Source organism: Caloenas nicobarica, chromosome 4 (genome assembly GCF_036013445.1).
Source record: "Caloenas nicobarica isolate bCalNic1 chromosome 4, bCalNic1.hap1, whole genome shotgun sequence".
NCBI lineage: Eukaryota > Metazoa > Chordata > Aves > Columbiformes > Columbidae > Caloenas > Caloenas nicobarica.
This window is the reverse complement of record NC_088248.1, coordinates 44703657-44725514: the sequence shown is the minus strand read 5'-3', so window position 1 is coordinate 44725514 and position 21858 is coordinate 44703657. Positions and strand designations below refer to the sequence as shown.

Genomic DNA, 21858 nt, shown 5'->3' with positions numbered 1-21858 from the left:
AACAAGTTTACACAAACTTGTCTGCCAGCAGCCTAGAGAGCAGATGATAAGTATTGGGGGCTTAAAAACTAAAGCTCAGAACAGTCATTCTTCTTGAGAGCTTCAAAAATGCCTTTGTGTGATTAGTCTTGGAGGCCTGCACTGGGTCTAGCTGAGATGGAGTTAATTTTCCCCACAGCAGCCCTCACAGTGCTGTGCATCGGTAGCTGGGCAGGTGTTGATATCCCACCAGCATTTGGTGACGGCTCAGGGCTGGCTCCACATTCTCCCTTGCCAGGAGGCTGGGGCTGGGCAAGATCTTGAGAGGGGGCACAGCCAGGACAGCTGACCCAAACTGACCAAAGGGACATTCCATACCGTATGACATCTGTTCAGCAACAGAAGCTAAGAGAAAGGATGAGGAGGAGGGGGGCCATTTGTTATTACGACGTTTGTCTTCTGGAGCAACTGCCACACACACTGAAGCCCTACTTCCCACGAACAGGCTGGGCATCGCCTGCTGATGGGAACTAGAGAATAAATCTTTTGTTTTCCATTGCATCCGCACACAGCTTTTGTTTTATTAAACTGCCTTCATCTTGACCCACGAGTTTTTTTTCCATCTTATTTTCTCCCCCTCCTCAGCAGGATGATAGAGCAGCTTAGTAGGCATCTAGTGTCCAGCAAGGGTCAAGCCACCACAAGGCCACAGCACTGTAACAAATCTAACTAGCAGGGGCGAGTGCAATTCAGCCTTAGGAGGTAACTATTCGTCCAGTAGGCTAAACCATGTTTTCCACTGGCAAAGCTTGAGTTCCCGTCAAAAACAGTAGCTCAGAGCAAAGTCAGCTATGTAAATTGGATTCCTTGGCTATTTGTGTGGTGATTAGAAGATAAAGGAGAATGGTGTCTCACAATACCCTTCTTGCAGGGGAATGATATCTTGAGAACTATTACATGTTCCTGTAAATTTGTGCAGCACTCTGTGATGACTGTTAAACAACCAGCACCGACCGAAACTCTTTCTCAAGACTTGCGGAGAAAGTAAAAACTCTTTGAAGATGCTCTGAATGTCATAGTGAAGAAAAAGAGCTCAGCTGTAATGCTTCTCTGCTGAGGAACCCCTTTCCTTTCTCTCTTGCTTTGATTCTGCATCACTTATGGTTGTGGTTTGCAATGTGTGCCTCACAGGCCCCCATTTGCTTATGGACTTCTCAAACTGCTCACTTAAAAAAGGGAAAAAATCCTGACACGTATTAGCAGCTGACTTAAATTTCCTATATAGGAATTCAGAAATCAAACTTTAAAAATGTGTTAGTGACAAACGAGATTAAACAAGCTTGCAGTATTGCTTCTGTACGGAAAAGTAAACTTTTTTTTTTAATCAACAGCTTTATATTCATTTTTATATAGAAGTGTGGCCTTTGGGCTGCTAGCCTGCCACTTATTGTCCAGCCTTTTAGGAATTTAGACCAGTTAGAATTAAGTTTGAGATAGAAAGTGTCCATTCTTGCTTAGACTAAGCAAGAACAGTTCATCATTTGCGTCAGGTAATTGGTTGTTGTTCCTGCAACCAAAAGAAGGAGGGATTCAAGGTTTCTCTTGAATAATAAGCCTTGAGCAAGGCACAAGTAGTGGGTTAATCAGTTTCCTGATGAGCTGGATACTGTTGTACTTCTCCTTGAGGGGTGATTTGCTTCAAGCACCTGCTGCCACTGGAAAAGATCCCATTACTTAAAGCCTAGTGTCAATCTGCCGAGGGTGAGGTGAGCCATGGCAGTGGGCACACACGTGCTTGCTCACAGCAGACGCCACATGGGGGTCTGAAACTTTTCACTCTGCTTCCTCCCCAGCACAGCTCAGCTGACATCCAGCCACATCTGCCATGCGAGCAAGTCAGCGAGGCCCGGTCCTTGCAATCTCCAACTTTGAGCTATGTTAGAAATGTATGATGTATCCTGCAACTCAAAGGCATGTGGATTTTTGACTAATATTACAGGGCATGTCTGATTATATTTAGAAATAATTTGTGTTACTTCAGTAAAATAAAAAGAGCCTGAAAAGCAAAACAGGCCATACCTGAATGACTGCACCTGCAGCGGCACTTTCTGGCTCTGCTCCCTTAGCCGACATACATCCTTAGAAGCTTTCCTCATCAGTTTCTCAGCACTTAAACCTTGTTTCTGTTCTTCTTTTGACTGTTCAGCCTGTAAATGGGAAGAAACACTATATTTTGCTAATAATGAACAACTACTCATTTCAAAGAAATGACAAATTCTTCTGTGTCACACAAACCACTTGGCAGTGTTAGGTTTATGGTTGGACTCGGTGATCCTAAAAGACTCTGTCAACCTAAATGATTCTATGAAAATCTCTTTACAAAGAGTCAGCAAGATAAAAGATTGACAGCACCAGCCTATGCTACAGGCACAAAATAAGATAATGGAGCTTTTCCTAAAAAAATAAATACAGCAAATCCCATGCCATCACAGGTGGCTAACAGGTGTTGCAAATTTTGATGAAACATTTCTTAGGGCTATAGATAGACAATACCTAAATCTGTATGAACAAATGTTGTCTATCCAATTATCTTTTTAGAACCGGGATATAGTGATTCTCTTCTCATGTAAAATACTTTTATTTCCTATGAAAGCTCCCAAGAAAGTTGCCTATACCTATTCTAAAATGACAGAAAAAAAAAAAAGTAGAGAAGGCATGCTTTCAAAATACACCTTTTTAGCAAAGTTAATATTCGTGAACTTTTGTGCTTTTATTCATGACACAACATCTGTTTTGCACGTGAGACTCAATTCTTTCATTTGTAGAGATGTAAAAGCCGAGGCAAGTGAGCAGAACACCAGTGGTAACAAGAGATCAAGGATCTTTCTTTATGTGAACATTGTTGAGCAACTACATACACAGCAGTACATTACAGTACCTCAGCATTGCTGGCTCTATTACATATGTCTTTACCAAACACTGCCGTATCAACAGGACAATCACAGCTCTACCATCCACCATTTTGGCAACAGACTACTATTAAGAATTGTGTTTTGAATTTTGCCAGCCATCAAAATTTGTTTAAGAACGTGAACTGCTTCTATTAATTTTTGAAGTTCTTTAGAGGTTAATTTTTGATGCATAACTTTAGGCACTCAGACTTGAAATGCTGTTACTGCAAATTAAGATACATCCCCAAGCCAGAAACAGCGATCTTGGAAGTTAGTTTGAAACTTAGGGAGTTCACATCTCCAGTTCTGAATTCAATCCAGTAGACTCCCAACCAACAAAACCAAGTCATTCATAAAAGCTAGTCCATACTATCAGTTTCACACTGGGTAATTACAGAAATCTGTTCACAGCAGGGTAGTGGTACCCTCTGTTGAAACGCACTCCAGTTGAAAGCGTTTTACATGAAAGAACGCCACCCTTTCAAAAATGCACTCAAAATCCAGTCAGCTTGTACTGCTGTTAACTTCTTCAGTCTCCAACTCCAAAATAGCTATGACTTTAAAATTAACCTATAAATATAGTTTTCCTTATTAGTTACTGAACATAAATTTGCAACTTACAACTGGTAGCGTATTAATTTTACATATGTCACTGCCCATATGTTTCACCAGCTCCCCTAGCTGATATTTATCATCGAAGCACTAAATATACCATATTCCAAAATTTTCTAATTTTATTGTTTCCCTAACTATACAGAAGATTCTTGTGTCTACTGCATTTCAGGTTAACAGCAAAGATGACTTCTTTGTTTTAATACTCTCCATTATCTTACAGTCCTTTTTCATTTTTTAATCCTTGTATTTTTTCAGGATGCTCTCAGAGGAACTTTGATTTCAACCCAATGTCTCCAAGAGTATGCACATGAGAAGATATGTGCATGACCAGGTTTATATTTACATCATGTTTCTTGAGTGAATTATAAAAACAGTGAATCCTCCATCATATAAAATACAGAAAAGCACACACACATTGGTCACACATTCAATAAGTGCCAAAAATAAGTGCCAGATAGGAGTCTCTGTATCTGCACTTAGCTCAAGCATGAGATAACAAAGAAGCAGCACTATCAAAATTAAAGATGAAATGCTAATTCCTGTCTTGTCCAGTGGTTTTTGTATAGAAGAATGAAGCAAATCTAAAGAAAAACTGTTAACTGTGCAAAAAACCATAAAACACTGGCACAAGGACATATTTATGTTATTAATGACGTAATTACACATTGCCTCTACACAGAAGGTGTACTGAAAAGAAATAAAGATGATCTTTACAGGTACTCACAGGAATCTTTTTTGGACATACACAAAGAAGCAGCACTTCAGAGGATACTACGTACCTGAAAACTTGTATGAAGACTTAAGACTCAAAATTTGAAATACTGCATGATATCTCACAAAAATGCAACTAAACAAGAGAAAATCCTTCTGTTTTCTGATCTGCAGGTATTAGTGGGCTTTATGTACTTGCTGTACTTAAGAAGGTGTGGTAGGAAGGGGAGGGAAGGTACAGAGTCTGTGTATTTGGCTTCAAGCAGAGTAACTGCATGCTAGCAAGCAGCCACTGATTTTCAACATCCCCCACATCTGTGGTTTCATTTTTCACTTGAGACTTCAATTTCTCTGGCACTTCCAGCTGCTGCATTAGTCTGAGCCATTATAATGCCTGCAGGATCTAAAAAATAATCTATGACAATGTTCTCTAGGCTGCTGTGTTTTGCTAACCAAGAAGAAACACTGACAGCAGAGTACAGCGTTTTCAGGGTTGTTTTGCTCTGCAGGGAAAGGCTGCAATGAGAGTTTAAGGGTAAAAATATTTCTAGAAACTTTGTAAGCGCTCTTCAAAGAGGTGGAGTGGCTGTGATCATTGTTGTGACTTTCAGCTTGGAAAGAAGGACTTAAATGCTGTGCTGCAGCCTGCATATATTTTAAGAATGCATGTTTTACCCTTATTCCTCATCACAGCCTGTGTCACGGTGTTGATCACTGAACGCCAGAGATATAAAATTTGACCAACCTATCTGCTGCCTTGAAAGAGCCAGGTGAAATAATAAAGCACAAATCCAAAGGATTTATAATACTAAATGTTGCAGAGGCATACCGTATTCCAGTGGGAATAGCTTTGGAGGGGGAGTAGTTTAAAATCAAATAAACAATTCAAAATTATAATTTCTATCCTGCATCCAGCATTAGATTTAAACTATGAACTTCTAAATAAATTCGGCTATGCTTCTTTTATATAAGCTTCTATTATTATTGGTTAAAACTTATAAAGATCAAATTCATAGCGTGAATTCACATGGTAAAAAGCCCACACAGTTACACTGTGTGATGTTCAGATGTGCTGTCTTATCCCATTTTACCCAAGGGTTTTTCAGAACACTTGTCAACACTCAGCCTAAACTCTGCTTGTATTTTATAGCCATTTTAGAACTCCACTAGCTACAGCTAAGGTATAGTGCTAGCTATAGAAAATGCCAAGGCAGGAGAGACAGGAAGACACACAGGACAGAACAGGACATAAACGCAGAGCTGGGAGAACATACTGGGAAAAAGCTTTGTTTCCTAAGCTGTCAGATGGTCAAGGACTTTTCGAAGCAGGTGGTATCATTATGGTTAATGACCTGTCATGGATTTTTCTTCCATTAATTTATCAGACTACTTTTTGAACCTATGCAAACTCGCAGCACTCAATGTTCTGTGGAAAAGATTTTTACAGTTTCTAAGTGTTGTGCTTTGTTTACTTGCGTTTAACCTACCACATCTTCAATTCCCTACTTCCTATTTTATAAAAAGACAATGATTAATTGCTCTCCTCCACCCCACTCATGGTTTTCTAGACTTCAGCTGTAGCTACTTAGCCACACCTAATATGGAAGCTGTTTCCTCCTTTGACCATTGCTCTCCACTGTCTGTAGTTTTATTATCCACTTTGAGAAGGGGATCCAGAGCTGCACAATGTTTAAGTTACATGCATAACATGTATTTACGTCATAAAGCAATTATTTGTTTCGTTCCAACTTCTTTTCTTAGTAATTCCTGCCTTACTTGCTTTTTGACATCTGCTGATTGCTGTGAAGTTTTTGCTGATGGGTTTTTTTTTTATATCTGGAGTATCTCATTCCTAACATCTAACTCAGAGCTCAGCTCTGTATATGTAAAGATTAGGATAATCTCTTCCATGCTCTACACAAAGCTATTTACTGACATTTAGCTTTAAGAAAATAAAACAACAAAACCAACAACTATGGGTCACATCTTAGGAGGTCCTCCGCACCTTGTTAAAACTGCTTCCCACGTTTATTACTCTGAATAACTTGGTGTCATCAAAACACTAATCTCTATCAACCATAAATAGCTGAAGAGTACAAATCCCTCCTGGATGTCAGTAGCAACCTGCCCTCATCGAAAACTGGTGTACATTGACTGACACTGGGAAGGGGTCTCCAGAGGACATCTGCTTCAACCTCCTGCTCAGAGTAGGTGAAGCTAGAGCTGGGTACTCAGGGTCTTGTCCAGTTGGGTTCTGAATATCTCCAGCTGTGGAGGTTGGCTTTTTGTTGTTGTTGTTTGGTTGGGTTTGTTCCTCCTCTGACAACCTCTCTAGGCCCTTATTCCAGTGTATGATCACCCTCACAGTTTATAAAAACAAACAACTTCCTCAAAACAAAACACAAATCCCACAACATCCAACTTTTTGATGTATCTTGTCGGAATTTTCCATGTTCCAACTTGTCACTGTTGGCTCTCCTTCTATCCTGTTTCTTGTCTTGTATCCACAGGAGGACATTCCATCTTACTTTATGGCACTTTAGGGACAGGGCCTATACTTGTATTATTTTAGGGATCATCACATAGAGAATAGAATTTGGCTTTCCTTTGCCAAAACTTAAACATCCTGCATAAGGAAATAGGCCACAGTGGAAGTACAGCCTTTCCCACATGCCACCATCACTGTATGTAATGGTCACTGCCTCTCTCTACCCGTTACAAAGATCTTTTGGCTACAAGTTCTGTGCAGACTGCAAATCAACTGATGCTGAAGGACAAAAAGCATAGATGTGTTTGTAGAAGTATGTCTGGGATGTGAGAACTTTAAATTAAGTAGGTGTCTATACTATTTTACTACATCAACTGCAACTGTTACTCCAAATGATAGTTTCTGCTCTCAATTACCAAAGTATTTCAAGGACACTAGAAAGACACTACCTCAAACTCCAGGTTTCAATGTTGTAGTATTAACTAATAAAGAAATAATGTTTACACTATGTAATTCAGATGTGTAATTAGTCAAATGTGAGCTTCTGTAAAAAACTTTGACTGATTTTTATAATGAATTTATAGGAAAGGCAGGGGCATATGCATATACATTCACACAATATCTGTATGCTGCTCATACCTGTTTTTCAGCTTGTTTCAAGAGTTTCTGGAACTGTTCGTCCTCTAGCACACACAGGGGAAGGTCTGTCTCTCCTCTGCCTTTCATTTCCTCAAGTTTTTGTTTAAGATCCCGCAAGGCCTGAAGCTCATCATTCAGACGATTCTGTCTCGTGCGTGATGCCTGGAGGTCCAACTCCAAATCAAGAGAAGTGCGTATGGGGCACTCTTGTGTAGCTCTTCGCATGATTGGTTGGCAAACAGGCTGAATCGTTCGGGAGACAGAACAATAAAAATTAATATCCAGGGAGGCTCGTGTAGGATTTGACATAAAACACTCAGAAAAGCTCAAATATTTTTTGTTTTTCTTTAGCAGAAAGCTGCTATGATGAGATCCAAGTCCAAATATTCATCTATTCTGGAATTTTCCTTCAGTCAGTAGCTAAAAGTAAATGCAAAACTTTCTCCAACCGGGTGTACAATATTTACAAATTAAAAACAAAAACCCCATTCTGATCCCCAGGATGACACGAGGCCAGAACATCAAAACTGCAGAGACTTCCCCATAGGTTTCAACTATATTATTTATTTTTATCAATATTTGCTTTTTCAAGGCCTAAGCACACACATAATGTTATGAACTCTGTAAACATGCATTTCTTTAGTGTATTTCACATTTATTTACTGTCCTTTCACAGCAACTTTTCACATGAATAAGTTAGGCAGGAGAAGCCATTCCACACTATTCAGTATTTCTTTCTTATGCCAAATATAATCCTGCTACCTAGTAACAACCCTTCTGCAGAAGTGTTTTTTAGTTACAATACCTCTCTCAACTTACATAAGAATGAACTCCATGCAAGAGAAATAGAGTTTCACTCTCTTGTCCTTCAGCCATTTTGCTAAAACACTCCTGGAGAAGAGTAAACCCACTTTAAAAGGACATCAGAATCCTTGAAATTTCCACCAAAATTTGCTCAAGAGGTATGTTGCTGCTATTGACTTTTGTGCAGCATAAGCCACCTTGGGTCACTCTGTAGTATTTGGGTTCTTTAACTCTGCTGGACAGCAGTGTCCTGCTAGTGGCCTCAGCTGTAACTAGAACAACTTAAGCTTTGTTGGTGGGGGAAGATGCAGGACTAAGACCACTGCACTGAGCTTTCAACCTGAAACTATAGGACTACATGTGGCACTTGCATCGCTTCTGCTGAAACACTTGTAAAAAAGCATATGATTGAAGTTGTTTGCTACTCTTACTCTCCCCGCAGTTTGTTTTAAACCACGTCCAGGTAACATAGCACATACCCGTTTAACTCTTAGGCTCCGCCGTTCTGTGGCATTTCTCACAAAGAGAGACTTTTTGGCTAGTGTGGAGCTGTCGCTGTCACTTCGATTCAACTGTCAAAACATATACAGCAGAGATATAAAGCATCTTCATGTACAAATACATCTGTATTGATAATACGAGTCAGAAAACATCAGTATTGATATACATGTAGGTCACTGTTAGTATACATTTTTTTTCAACTAGAACGTGTCAACTCTAAAATTCCATTGCTAAAGCAAGACAGCCATTGATCTCACTGACTGAATAGTCAGCAGACTCTTTAGGAATGTAAGGAAGGTAAGTATGGTTATTAAGTACTGCCAAATCACTGCCTGGCTTTAATATGACAGCAGATTATAAACTATTGATTTCATTTACCTGGGATAGGTTTTTAACAAATTTACTATAGGTAAGGTAAATTACTGCAGACATGCACCTGTCCAAATGGTATTTTTGTATTATTATTATTTGTAACAACTATAGGTGTGCCTACAGCTTCCTTCAGAAACACTTTCTGCTTCTCAAAAACATGCACCACAGCTCAGCAGTAGTTTCTTCTTAATTCCAGCATTAGTTCCACGTACATCAGTGTGGACTGATTGCTAGATGCATCAGCACATGTGGTGGTAACCTTCAGAGAAAGCAGCAGCATCTATCTGCAGGACATCTATTTCACCTCTTCAGAAAAGGACAGACAAAAAGAATTATCCTGCTGACACTCCAATAACCAAAGCCAGAGCCCCAAAGCATGCTTATGCAGGACTGACTGGGAGCTGGGGGTGAGAAATACAACCTCCTGCAATATGGATACACCTCTTGAGAGACAAATCTGTCTTTTCACTGTGGAGCCACTACCGGGTGCTCAGCCCTGGATATGCACAGATGGCTATCATCACTGCTGTTCTTTAAGCACTTATCAAGGGATATTTTCAAAAGCACTAACAGACTTTAGGTCTGTCCTTTAGGCCTCAAAAATCTTTCTGTTTGCTGTAACATCATATGAGAGTAGGTTCTTTCTTAAAGCCAGGCCATCTCTTCTGAAGAGCAGCTGGCAGTCAGCCAGAGCACATCCAGCAGATGCTTTCCTCTGGCACAGCACCACAAAGCAAGCAAGGCTGGATATCCCTGTGGTGCAAGCTGGGAACACCTGGGTTGTTCAGCCCTCCTGGTGGACTCGGGTGCAGCTACAGTGCCCAATCTTGAGCCCTGACAGCAGACTACAAGTATTTCTGAAGCTGCAAAAGATTCATCTGTGCAAACACGCATTTTTCCTAGGCTACTTTGCTTCCAGGCAATACTGTGCACAGTGAGAAAGAGAATGCTTTATTCAAAGTATGTTTTTTTAGATTCTGGCTTCTGGCAGTGGGTATGTAGCAATGTTCAAAGCTACAGAAGGCCAATACTTTTCCAGATGCAAAAACCTCAGGAGTTTATACTATTAGTAACTAAACTATCAGAGCAACTAGTGTTACTTCCTGTTGAAGACTTCCACAGGCAGTAAACTAAGGCTACATTTTTTTGCCAATACAACTAATTTCCAGTGTACAGGAATGAAGATGAAGGCTAGGTTCTGAATTCAGCCAGTAATCTATCCAAATTATGTAAAGACTGTTATAAAACAATCTGCTGTGTTTCACTCTGGAGGGTATATGGAGCAGTTATTTAAGTACGTAGATACTGACTATAGATATGTATCTCTTTTAAGCCAATGATAATCACAGACAAGTGATCAACTTCAATATTTCCAAATAAGGCAACTACCACTAACTGAACCGGAGAAGAATCAAAGCATAAGTATTTTTTTAAAGAAGTCATACTTGTGTGAATAACCCATAAAATCTAAAGATCAAAAATAAACCGCCTTTTCTTGGGTGTCTGTAATTAAAATCCATAGAGCTGGTAATCCATGCTTGAATCTTTAAACACATGATTTTCACAGTTAGTTTAGCAGCAACAGGGCTGATAATTTAATTCTTTTTTTCCATGCTACCATAGATGTAGAGAGACTGGAGAGCTTTGTTACCAAAGCCATGTTTAAAACTCAGCCCCTAGGCAGCGTTCGCACACCTTTCAAAGATAAAATTACAGCAGGATTTGGGCTTTAAAACCAGTTGAGATACAAAGTGAGATTTAGAATTGATGACTGAGCTCTTTCTGCATTGTTACCCTTAAATGGTTACATTATCAAAATATGATAATGCAATGGCAGTTTACAGTGAACTCTATTCTACGTTTTAACAAATTGTTTTGCTGTATGAGAGCTGTAGTTGCTGACACGCAGTGAAACACTTTTTGCAGACAGCCAGCACAGGAATCTGTGTTACTTCTCTCCAGTGGGATGTAATTTTGCCCTAGTAGAGGTGTTTTGCACGAGTATGCAACTCTGCTGAAAGTCAGTTCTACTACGCATCAGGTCAGGCAGGGAAAGAAAGAACCTAGAGAAAGCACAGGCTCTGCCTCTTGCAGGGAAAATTGGTACATGACTCACTGTCATTAATGAATCATTTCCAAGAAGTTAAATGACTCTTTAGTTAATAGCTCTTCATTCCAAGTGTTTTTCCTCTTACCCTACAGATGTATTGGTTCCGCTCGCCTGGAGAGAAGGTTTGTGAGCGCACTATCATGCTGTTCCTGACAAAAGGACGCTGTCTTGAGCTCCAGCTGGCTCTGTCCTTGGGTCGGACTGTTGCGTTCTCATTAACAGATGTCTCAGTGTTAGTCTCTTTATCAACCTAGGAAAAGGAATTTAGTTTATAAGAACTCACTATACCCAGACACATGCCACCGTGTAGATTTTGTGCCTTTGGAATTTACAAGCGTTCTTGTTACCTTGCAGCGGATGGAAAAAGATCAGGGGCAAAAAGCATCTTGCACATACAGAGAAGCTATACTAAGTAAAGAAACAGAACATTCCCAAAACGCTTCACAGTGTGTGGGGAGTTGTTGAAGGTACTCTTTGTATCCAGTAAAACCAAGGCTTTTGCAGAAAGGCCTTTGCTGCCCTGCAGATGTTTTGATGCAACCATGGTGCAACAAGTGTTTTGCTTTGCCATTTGCAGATATTATTAGTATTACTGCACATTTATATTTATTTTGTTCTACATTTGCAGAACAGCAAGTCTCTGCCATGCTAGAGGTGGTGCCCATGCACACTAAAGGGGCAGCTGGGAAAGTTACATTGTCCAGGTTCATCCCAACATACTGTCATATGTCCCCCAAACCCTGGCAGCGGGGCTGCTTTAGAGCAATCTGCAGAGCTGCACCAGCCTTATCAACAAAGACCCTGCTAGCTGCTGTCCCTCAGAAGGGCCTGCTGCCTACTACAGCTGCCCACACGTGCCACAGGGAGCCTCAGGTGCTGGCCTCTCCGTAGGTGGCACAGCCCGTGCTTACACGCAACAATCATCCTGACAGCCCAGTTAAAACAAGCACCGCAGCAGCTGGCACATCTGTTGTTACTAATGTGCACTGGGGCATCTTCTTCACCTCGGGTAATTTAATGAGGTTCATGGTTTTCAATGTGATAAATACAATGACCTAAATCGCACAACTGCAACCCGGAGAGGATCTAGCACACGAAGGTCTATACTGTGGCTGGCTTTACAATGAGTTCTGCTGTGGCTTTCACTCACTGTCCAGGTCCGTCCAGCCCAGGCTTAGCAAAACACTTGTGTGCGTGCCCAACCTTCAGATGTTGTCCTTGATGTCTCCCCTTGCTGCTTTAGGGCTTTGATCTATATTTGCTTGCTACCCAGCAGGCTGTCAGTCCTTTTAATACCACAGCCTCAGCTCATTTGGCATCTTGCCACATTAATTGGAAGTTAATTACAGTTTCCAGCAAGTCCACTGAGGTGTTAGACTGTTGTATAGTCACAAAATTGAAGGAACAAGATGTGATTCTTTGCCTTTTTACCTTTGCTGTTTTACAGATTTTTCATTAAGATGCAGAAAGGTGTTCTAAAAATTTTATTTCTAGAACATGTGCTACCAGATCAGGGATACATTTCCTAAAAATTTACTAAAAGTGCTTTCAGATGGGTGCAATGTAATTTAAAGCAAACAGTTAACAAGAACATGGAATTAGAATTAGTTATGTGCAGCATGTGGGTAGTTCAATAGTAGATAGTTTAATACACATTTTGGAATTTTCCATTCATTAATCTTTCTTCTTCTTCTCTGCTAAGCCAGTTTTTGTATTTCACATCCTAAAATAAAACGAAGAAATAAGGAAATCCCCTCACTGGTTTAAAGATCTTGACCATTGTTCTGTCTTCCCCCCTGTTTATCAGATTAAATAATACAAAAGAAACAATGAACCAGATGTGCAGAAATATTTAAAATGTGCACAAATGGAAGTTACTGAACTGCACTTGTATTTTGAATACTTTCCCTATGCAACAAAAAAAGGGAAGATAGACATGTTTAGATAATTGTCTTTGACTTAGAAGTTCTGCCTAGCATGTCTGTTAAATGCCCTCTTCATAGTTCAGAAGTGACCACACCGTTTCCGTTAAAAGTACATACTGACAAGTGTTACAGCAAAGGCCACATCAAATAGTAAATGCTCAGATACAGCAGACTTCTACATTAACTGCTCAGAAATAGATCTTCAGATACAGTGAGATACTGTAGGAATGTGTATTTTAAGATATTCACCAGTGTTAGTATTAAAGCAGCTTGGTGGCTTTCAAGGGCCTCATCACTCTCCTCTCTGTCCTTGTCTTCATTTGTTTCTGATGCATCAGTGAGTAACTCCATGTCATCAGTACAGTTGTCTTCTACTACCAGCTTAATGTCATCTTCCTCTTCATCGACAATTTCATCAGAGGCTTCTGCGAGCATTTCTAACCTGAATGAACAGAAGTAGCCCAGGCTTATTCTCAAACTGAAAAAGCCCACCAGAGAAAGGTATCAGAAGGCCTAGGCCTTCACCCAGCTATAACATACACATCTTTGTGACAGGGAAAACAAGAGTATCACCCAAATGCTTCCATTAAGTTCACATGAAGGCACATTTCACTATATGCTCCAATAAAACCCAGCAAGCTCTACTATAGTTTACCTTCGAGATCATTATGACAACCCTACACTACTTTCAATAGCTTTATATTGATAAAACGTTAAAGGACTTTGGTTGCAATAAATTAATAAAACAAATGAGTAAGTCTCCCCTTCACTCACCATACAGCATGTATTTGTTTCTACACTGCAGCTAAAAAATTGCACAGGAACAGAACTCAACATTGCAATACAGCAAGAAATCTGTTTCTTGGGAACTTCTTCAAAAACAAGACCATCATTAGAAGCACACACACATGCTTTGTCAGACAGCAGCTCTCTTTTCAAATCCTATTAGTTGTTTATTATAGTTAATGCAACTAATATTGATATGAGACATTCTAGTACACCTCCAGTGCTTAGACTCCCCAGGTGGTTTCACAGGAAGATGTACATGGAATGGAGGAGCACCAGTAGGAGGAGTTAACAGAGCAGCCAAGACACCGTAAACCTAAAAGAAGCTGAATGCATTGACCATACAAGAGAACGAGACTTAACACCAGTTCCAGTGGTGGTGAGGCACTGGAACAGGCTGCCCAGAGCAGCTGTGGACGCCCCATCCCTGGCAGCGTTCAAGGCCAGGTCGGATGGGGCTTTGAGCAACCTGGTCTCGTGGAAGGTGTCCCTGCCCATGGCATGGCAGGGGCGTTGGGCTAGACAATCTTTAAAGGTCCCTCCCAGCCCAAAGCATTCATGATTCTATGATATCCTCCAAAACTACAGCCCTTTCATTTGTCTAAGAATAAGAGGAACGAGTGGAATCATTCAGGCCATGAGCAGTGAGTGAGGAACAGTGGCTTTACCAATCTTCCTCAGAGCCCTTTTGGTCCTGTTCCTCCTCCTCATCGTCTTCAGCCAGCTCTTGTTCTACTGCTTGCAGCTCAGCTGATGTCCTCTCCAGCAGAGCTGACACAGCATCCTGCTCACAAGGAAAGAGAAGATGAAACTAAAATTGAGTGATACATAACATTGGTAAAAAAATGACAAGTCTTACAAGAGCTGCATTATCCTGCTTCTTCCTGATGCCACCAAAAATGTGACTCAGATCACAACTATAAGGGGTTTGAATTGTCAGTGTTTAGCACGTTAACTGATGTTTTTTTAATATACAGAGTAAATCTAAATCAAAAATAGATTGTTTGTAAAATGATAATGCAATCAAATACACTCCTGTCATCCTTATAATGTCTCGTCTCTCCCTCTCGTAATATGCCTCCGTAAAAAAAGGTTGCTCTTAAAAGTTACATTTTTTAACAGTTCTCAAGGAGATATTGAAGCAGAAAAAGCTTATTTAACCAGAATAATTAGTATGTGCTTTGCATAAACAGCATTTTCAGTGCAATGGCTTTAAGTATGCAAATTCGAATAATTAATAAATAGCAATTTTTAATGTGTGCATATTAAAATCAACGGTAAATCTAAGGAAGCTTTTCAATAACATTCTTTTTGAAATGAAACACAGCTGAAGTGTTTCAACTTGGAGTGCATCAGCCCCATCCATGCTTGCTAACAAGCCCAAAATCCCATATAGGAGCTACTCACACACAAAGGCACTACAGACAAAAATGCCTGCAAGACAACAGGGCCTTGGACCTTCAGGGGAGGACAACTTACATATTCAAGTAATCACAGTGCAACAGCACAAATAGCATCTATGGGGTTTTTCTTGCTATTACAGTAATAGCCAACACATTGCTCACCAAGTCCAGTAAGTCTGATGCCCGCTTGCTTAACAGAAACATGGATTCTTCATTTTGTTCCTTGTGTTTTTTGCTGGCAATCTGCCTGCAAGGCAACAGGTTGTACCACAGAGTACAAGTATCATCAGAAAATGATAAATCTGCCAGACTTATCTGAGTCCCAGCCTGCACAAAATAAGAAAGGAGGAAATTGTTTAAATATTTTCTTTTTCCTGCGAGACAGCTGAAAAGAAATTTTACAGTATGTATCATGTAAAATAGCGAGCACAAATTTGACATGAATCTTAATTCCCTTTTTAACGGTACAATTTTTATTTCCCTCCACTTCTAGTTAAAAGAAACAAATACAAGTACATGGAAAAGTCCTTCATATTGTCCATTCTGGCATCTCTTCAGTCTGCGGAATTTCTCCTCACGTGCACGCACACAAAACCCTCTATATCACTGTAATGCGCACGTCTGCTTTCTATAGCATTCAATAATGAAAAACTGTCAATGAAAGTTGCAGCATCAACTCATGGAGCAGCAAGTTTCAGTCAATTTTTCAGTTGTTCCACCACAAAAATCATCAATACAGCAAACAATAACGGATGACCTTGTTTGCTCTAACCAGTGAAGAACAGATGAAAAGACAGTAAAAGAGATTAAGAAACCCTTTCATCTGGACAAGCGCTGACATCCACTGAGTTGGCACTCTGGGAAAACTGATGAATTATATGTTTGGGCTGTGCCTTGGAGATTAAAGCGCTCTGTTCTTTGGCAAAACAAACCATCCTCAGAGCTACTGGGCTGCATACATGGCTCTTGCCAAGACTCTGGTCATGTTGCCCAGGGCTTTCTGCTGGGGATCGTACTCCCAACTCTTTCTTTTGATCTTGTGATTAACCCTTATGTCTTCGCTGTTGTGGGTTTTTGTTGTTGTTGTTGATGGGTTTTTTTCTTCACCTTTGTATCCTGCATTCTGTTGCATTTTTGTTCTGCTGCCCTTTCCTTACCTGAGGGGAAACCTCTTACATACTGAAAAAGGCCAACACATTCCCCAGGAATTAAGTTAATTTCTACATTTTTGACAGTGAGAGGCTGTTCCCAGCAGTCAGGACTGGTGAACACCACCGGATTCCAGCATCTCTTCAGCGTCTTGTAATGAAAAATCTTGCTGTGCTACTAAGTCAGACTCATGGTGAAAAACTAAACTGAGTTGTACCAGACGACGCAAAAGCAATTTGAAAGTAAATGAAGCATCACTAATTAGATGATGGCCACAATTAACAACAAAATTTTAAAAGTGCCAGTTTCCAATAGGCTGGTCTATAATTGTCATGCCTTTTCATTATTTCTACAGATCAGAAAGACTAAAAAGGTAGACGTCATATAATCTACAACAACACGCAAAAATATAATTTAGTTTGTTTCTCGTGGCAAGTTGTGATAACACGGGTTTGCTTTTTTGGGTTTTGGACCTACTGTGGCTCTTATTCAGCTTTTACTTTAAAACCTACTGTTAGACTAACATTGCAATTAAGTTCGTGAGGTTTTTTATGTATAAAACTGCAAAGACGGAATATCAATCTGTAATTAAAGGGTCAAGGTAATGCAGTGTTAGAATTATCAAAACACCTCCTGAAACTTCCATCCAGGATTAGATTCTGTATCAGGAATTTCCAAGAAAGGCAGTATTTTAAGTACTATCGCAACAACTAAGTTACACTTCAGAGTTTGTTTCCAAGTATTGGGGAATTTTAGCAGCCTTGACCATCAAAATAAGAGGGGACACTATAAACAAATGCATGCCAAAAAAAAAGGCCATAAATAAAACTGCATACCAAGCATTCTTCCCGACGACTTCTACTGACAGCACAAACATCTACTCTCAGCGTCTTCTGCAGCAGTGTTACTCGGGAAATCGCTACTCTGAATATCTCGCTGAATAAAATGGTTTCCACGGCTGGATGAACTTTTGTGCGGAACAGGCAGCTGATATCAGTTGAGGATGGAAGTACTGCAAGTCTAATATACCTGCCAGAAACAAAACAAATCTTTACCTGTATTTAAAGTGGTACTTGCTGGTGACACATGATAGAAGTTGACCCCATCGACTAATGGACTGCATAGCAAGAAAAATGAAAGAGCAACAAATCAGAAACGGAGTGAGTGAAAAAGAGGAGTGAGAAACACCTCCTGCCCCTCGCACAAACATCTCCCAAAAAGGAACTTCTGTGCCTGGTAAGGTAGCAACGAGAGAGGTCTCCTGTCTCCATCCAAATTTATCCCCTAGTTTAGTACTGTGAACATTGAAGATCATGTCACAGATGGGAAGAAATATGACTTGGAAAAATCTGGGTGGATGTAAAAATTAAACTGGTAGAACGATGTGAGCAGAACTGAAAAGCAGTAATGACTTTTAATCTTTTAAAGAAACTAAACCAAACCTCAAAAAAATAAAATCAATCGAGAAAACTAAGGAAACAGGAAGAAAATAGCTCAGGCCACAGCTGTTTAAGATAATTTCAAAATATATGAAGTGAGACTTAGAAGAATGCATCTTGCAAGCCTGAACTTAAGCACGGGGAATAACTTGAAATTGTTACGCAGCTGCATTCTTTTTATAGACAAATATGAATGGCTACTATGTGGATACAGGTAATACTTGCTAATTGCAGGTCTTGCATTAGTTGATAAAGATATTTTCTAATGCAATCTGTACATGTTATTTACCTATTGCACAGCTTCTCATATACATGAAGGAGTATAGTCACTGTTTTACATCTTTTCTCTGTCTATGCATTAGCGTATTTCCAGTATCGGCTTTAAATATAATTGACATTCACTGTGGAACAGAATGCAATAAAGCAATGAAGCTACCTAAAGCAAAGAAAAAAAGTGGACCAAAGAAAAAACTTGTTTCTGACAATGGTACTGCTATTATTATTTAAAACTTAGTTTTACATTAATCAAACCAAAAGAAATTAGGTCTGTGAGAGATTTGATTTTGTTATTTGGTGCGGCCTTTATTCCCCAATTGTGCCCAGCTTCTTGGGATAAAAAGTAAGATCTAAGTGGTTTGGTTTGCATGTACAGCCTGGAGAGCAGGTATCCAGCATTTTGACAAACCAATCCCAAAGTTAAGTAGTGGCGTAATGTAATTCCAGTAATGTTGCTGCTGTTTTCACAGAAATGTAGGTGAGCTATTTGCATGGTCTACTGAAAACAGCCATTTTAATAGATCGAGCAGTTAGGAAACCTTTAGAAAAGAGGTAGGAATAGAAGATAAAGTACATTAAAAGCATGTTTAAAAGGTGGTTCACTGGAGCTTTCTTGTAATAATTGTTAGCCAACTTATTGGCATCGGGCCAGAATGAGGGGTAAACAGAAAAGTAAAAGAAGAACTGCTCATTGGCTTTGTTTTACAAGAGTGCTTACTCTCATTTTTATTTAAAAAGTTGAAAAGTCAGCCAATGCCTCAGATTTCGCTGTGACAAACCTGTGACTTCTCAACTGATGAAAAAATTATCCTGACACAAGAAGTACTCAGCTAGGCTCTACCTACTCTAAAAGTGAACAGCTTTTACAAATGGTGGCAACAGATACCAGTAAGGCCTCACGTCAAATCTATTCCTCTGTGTGTAAAGGTGCAATAAAATACTAATCTATCCAATTTGATGTTCTAGAAAATACGGTTACAGCATCATTTTTCAGAACCAATTTTTTATCATTGTACATATCTGTACAGTATATACATATATGCCTACAATCGCAAGTGACAGAAAAAATGCTATTTGCAAGGTTCTTCCTTTACCCTGTCCTTTCTTCCTCCTCATTTTGGGTAGCTTTAGTTTTATTATATCTTTTTAGCAGCAGCGGGTCTGGACTTTTGCACTGAAGATGCTTGACTATTAATTACAACTTCATACTTCAATTCCTAAAAAGATGCCAGCTATGACCTAACTTTATCTTACTGAACATTTTATTGACATTCTTTTTAGATTCTACATTATCTACTTTTCCTCTCAGCTGTGTCAATTTGTTCTTCAATAGTTATTCTATATTCTTGTACTAAATGCCAGAGGACTTGGAAGGTCAGCAGTGGAAAGATGGAGGTCAGAGAAGGAAGGATGGTAGTAGACAACCATTTGTTATTAAAAACAAACAGAAAAATCCAACAAGCACCCGGGCCTGTATCCCTATGCATCCTTTCCATATTCAGTGGCTTCCTGTTGATCTGCCAATCAAATTCAAGGTGATTGGAGACAAGGGGAAAGGAACCAGCAAGAAAACCCAATTTCCCAGGGACTGATTATGTTCTACTCTAATCTTATGAAGCTTCTCAAGAGTTTAAGATAGCTTTCCAGTCTGCAAAAAAGCTCAGTGAAGTACAAGTGTCACCAAAGAGCCGAGGCAAGCTGTATTTATTTGTACAGATGAGAGTTTGGGATTAGAATCTCAGTGGTAATATTCTCTTATACAGGCGTTTTGCTCATTTCCTACATACGATTTCCACTGTAATTACTTTTAGACCTTTCCTGTCCAATTCAACACAAGAACTAATTCTTAACAGACCTCCAAGCTCCAGTTGCTAGGGAAGGTGTATCTCAATGTGGCTGTGCTTGTCCACTTGCAATTTATCAAATTACTCCTTACCTTTAAATGCTCACTTAAAAGACACATACTATTTTAACGTCATTTTACATCGAAATGCCACATAAGTATAAAAAGACAACATTCTGAGCTGAAAGAATGGCAAAGTATCAAAATAATATTTTTACTAACTACAAACTAGCTGTTCTGTACTCACAAAGCTACATAATGTTTAGAAACACTACATGAAGCATCGTTTTGAAAAATCCTTTTTGTTCCACTTCAGTGGAATGCACAAATTTCTTGATAACTTCATCTTGCAGCATTGCTGGAATACGTAAAAGCTAAATACTACTACACTTTGAAAAGTTTTACACATATTTTAGTGCCGTTAAGCAGTAAATCAATCCCTTCCTTTGGAAAATTTGTATCATTTATTATTATACTCTGATATTTCAACACTACTGCTCAGTGATTGTCTGACTTACACTTTAGAGCCAAGGGGGACCGAAAACACTGGAAGATTTCTGAGCCGTGCTATGATTATCACAAAACTTGAATTGCCGTGGTCGTATCTGTTAAAGAAAGGACAACATGAGGGAAGTTTACTATTTGCATTTATGTATGAACAGAAATATTCCCTCTACTGGTCACTTACCTGAGTCCTATTTGTACCTGGGCAGCCTCTAGAGTTGTTGCATCATCTTCACTATATACAATGTCCTCAGTTTCATTTGGTCTAGGAAACAGGCAAATACTCAAATTTAGGAAAATTATAGATAGCTTTCAGCAAGAATTAATGTATGCATACACAGAACATATATACATCCTCCTAAACAGGCTGATTTAATTATAGCATGCACTCCAAATGAGAATTTCAGAGCCTACACAATAGCAATGCCTGGTTTAGGGAGAGTTGCTGCCTGAACTGTTTGACAACTCCAGTAATGAGTCAGAAGGGCCTCAGGCTGATTACTAAAGCAGACCAGACTAACAAGCAAAAAAACCCCAAAAAACCTCATGACATTTTCCTATACATATTTAGTATTTCTTCACTCACCAGAATACAAAACTGGAAATTAAAGTTTCTTGGAAACATCAAACCATACATAAACTGAATGTGAAATGCTGCTTTGGAGAATATTTGAGAAGCAGCAGCTCTGGAAAATGAAGAGGTTTCTGCGCAAACAAGAAGCATCTTTCCTCTGAGCCTGTTTGCAGAAGCTTTCAAAGAACCAAAGGGACTCAGGTCTCACAGCTGAAGAGCAACTCTAGCGTTGAATAGAATTACAGAGAATCCATGTGGCAAAATAATTTCCAGTCATTTTCTGGGAGGTTTGAGTGAGGATGTGGTATTTATGTGTTTCATTGATTTTTAAAACTAGACTGCTGGGATCAATAAAAAAGATCAAAATAGGAAATGTCAAGACGGGAAAAGTGGAGAATGACACAGACATCCCATGCCTCATCAAGACATGACAGAACTATTTTACGACTCTGCATTTAGGAGGTTTCTTTTTTACTCTTCATTTCCTGACTGATGGCTAATTTGATCGGGTGTATTCATTTCTTCCCCTGCCTTAAATTCTTCAAAACAAAGGACTGGCCTACACAGTAGAAATCACTGTACTGTAACTTAGGCCTCCTTAGAATTAAACCTGGCGAGAGGGGTCAAGGACAACAGAAACAGCTTTTTCAAATACACGGCAGATAAACCTAACACCAGAGGCAATGTAGGCCCACTGATGAATGGGACGGGTGCCCTGGTGACAGAAGATACAGAGAAGGCAGAGTTACTGAATGCCGCCTTTGTCTCTGTCTACTCTGCTGGAGGCTG

At 39.6% G+C, this 21858-nt stretch overlaps 1 protein-coding gene across 5 annotated transcripts in view; it reads right to left on the bottom strand.

The window, feature by feature from the left end:
• WWC2 (WW and C2 domain containing 2) overlaps nt 1–21858 on the bottom strand; it is a 100242-nt gene that overhangs the window by 3023 nt on the left and 75361 nt on the right. For all 5 annotated transcript variants that reach the window (XM_065633328.1, XM_065633329.1, XM_065633331.1 and 2 more), the window contains 10 exons: nt 20680–20760; nt 20510–20596; nt 17270–17462; nt 15447–15611; nt 14550–14665; nt 13345–13537; nt 11256–11420; nt 8667–8759; nt 7384–7626; nt 2059–2186 (listed from right to left, as the gene is read on the bottom strand). In XM_065633328.1, coding sequence (XP_065489400.1) covers nt 2059–2186; nt 7384–7626; nt 8667–8759; nt 11256–11420; nt 13345–13537; nt 14550–14665; nt 15447–15611; nt 17270–17462; nt 20510–20596; nt 20680–20760 — 1464 coding nt within the window. The remainder of the gene's footprint in view (nt 1–2058; nt 2187–7383; nt 7627–8666; nt 8760–11255; nt 11421–13344; nt 13538–14549; nt 14666–15446; nt 15612–17269; nt 17463–20509; nt 20597–20679; nt 20761–21858) is intronic.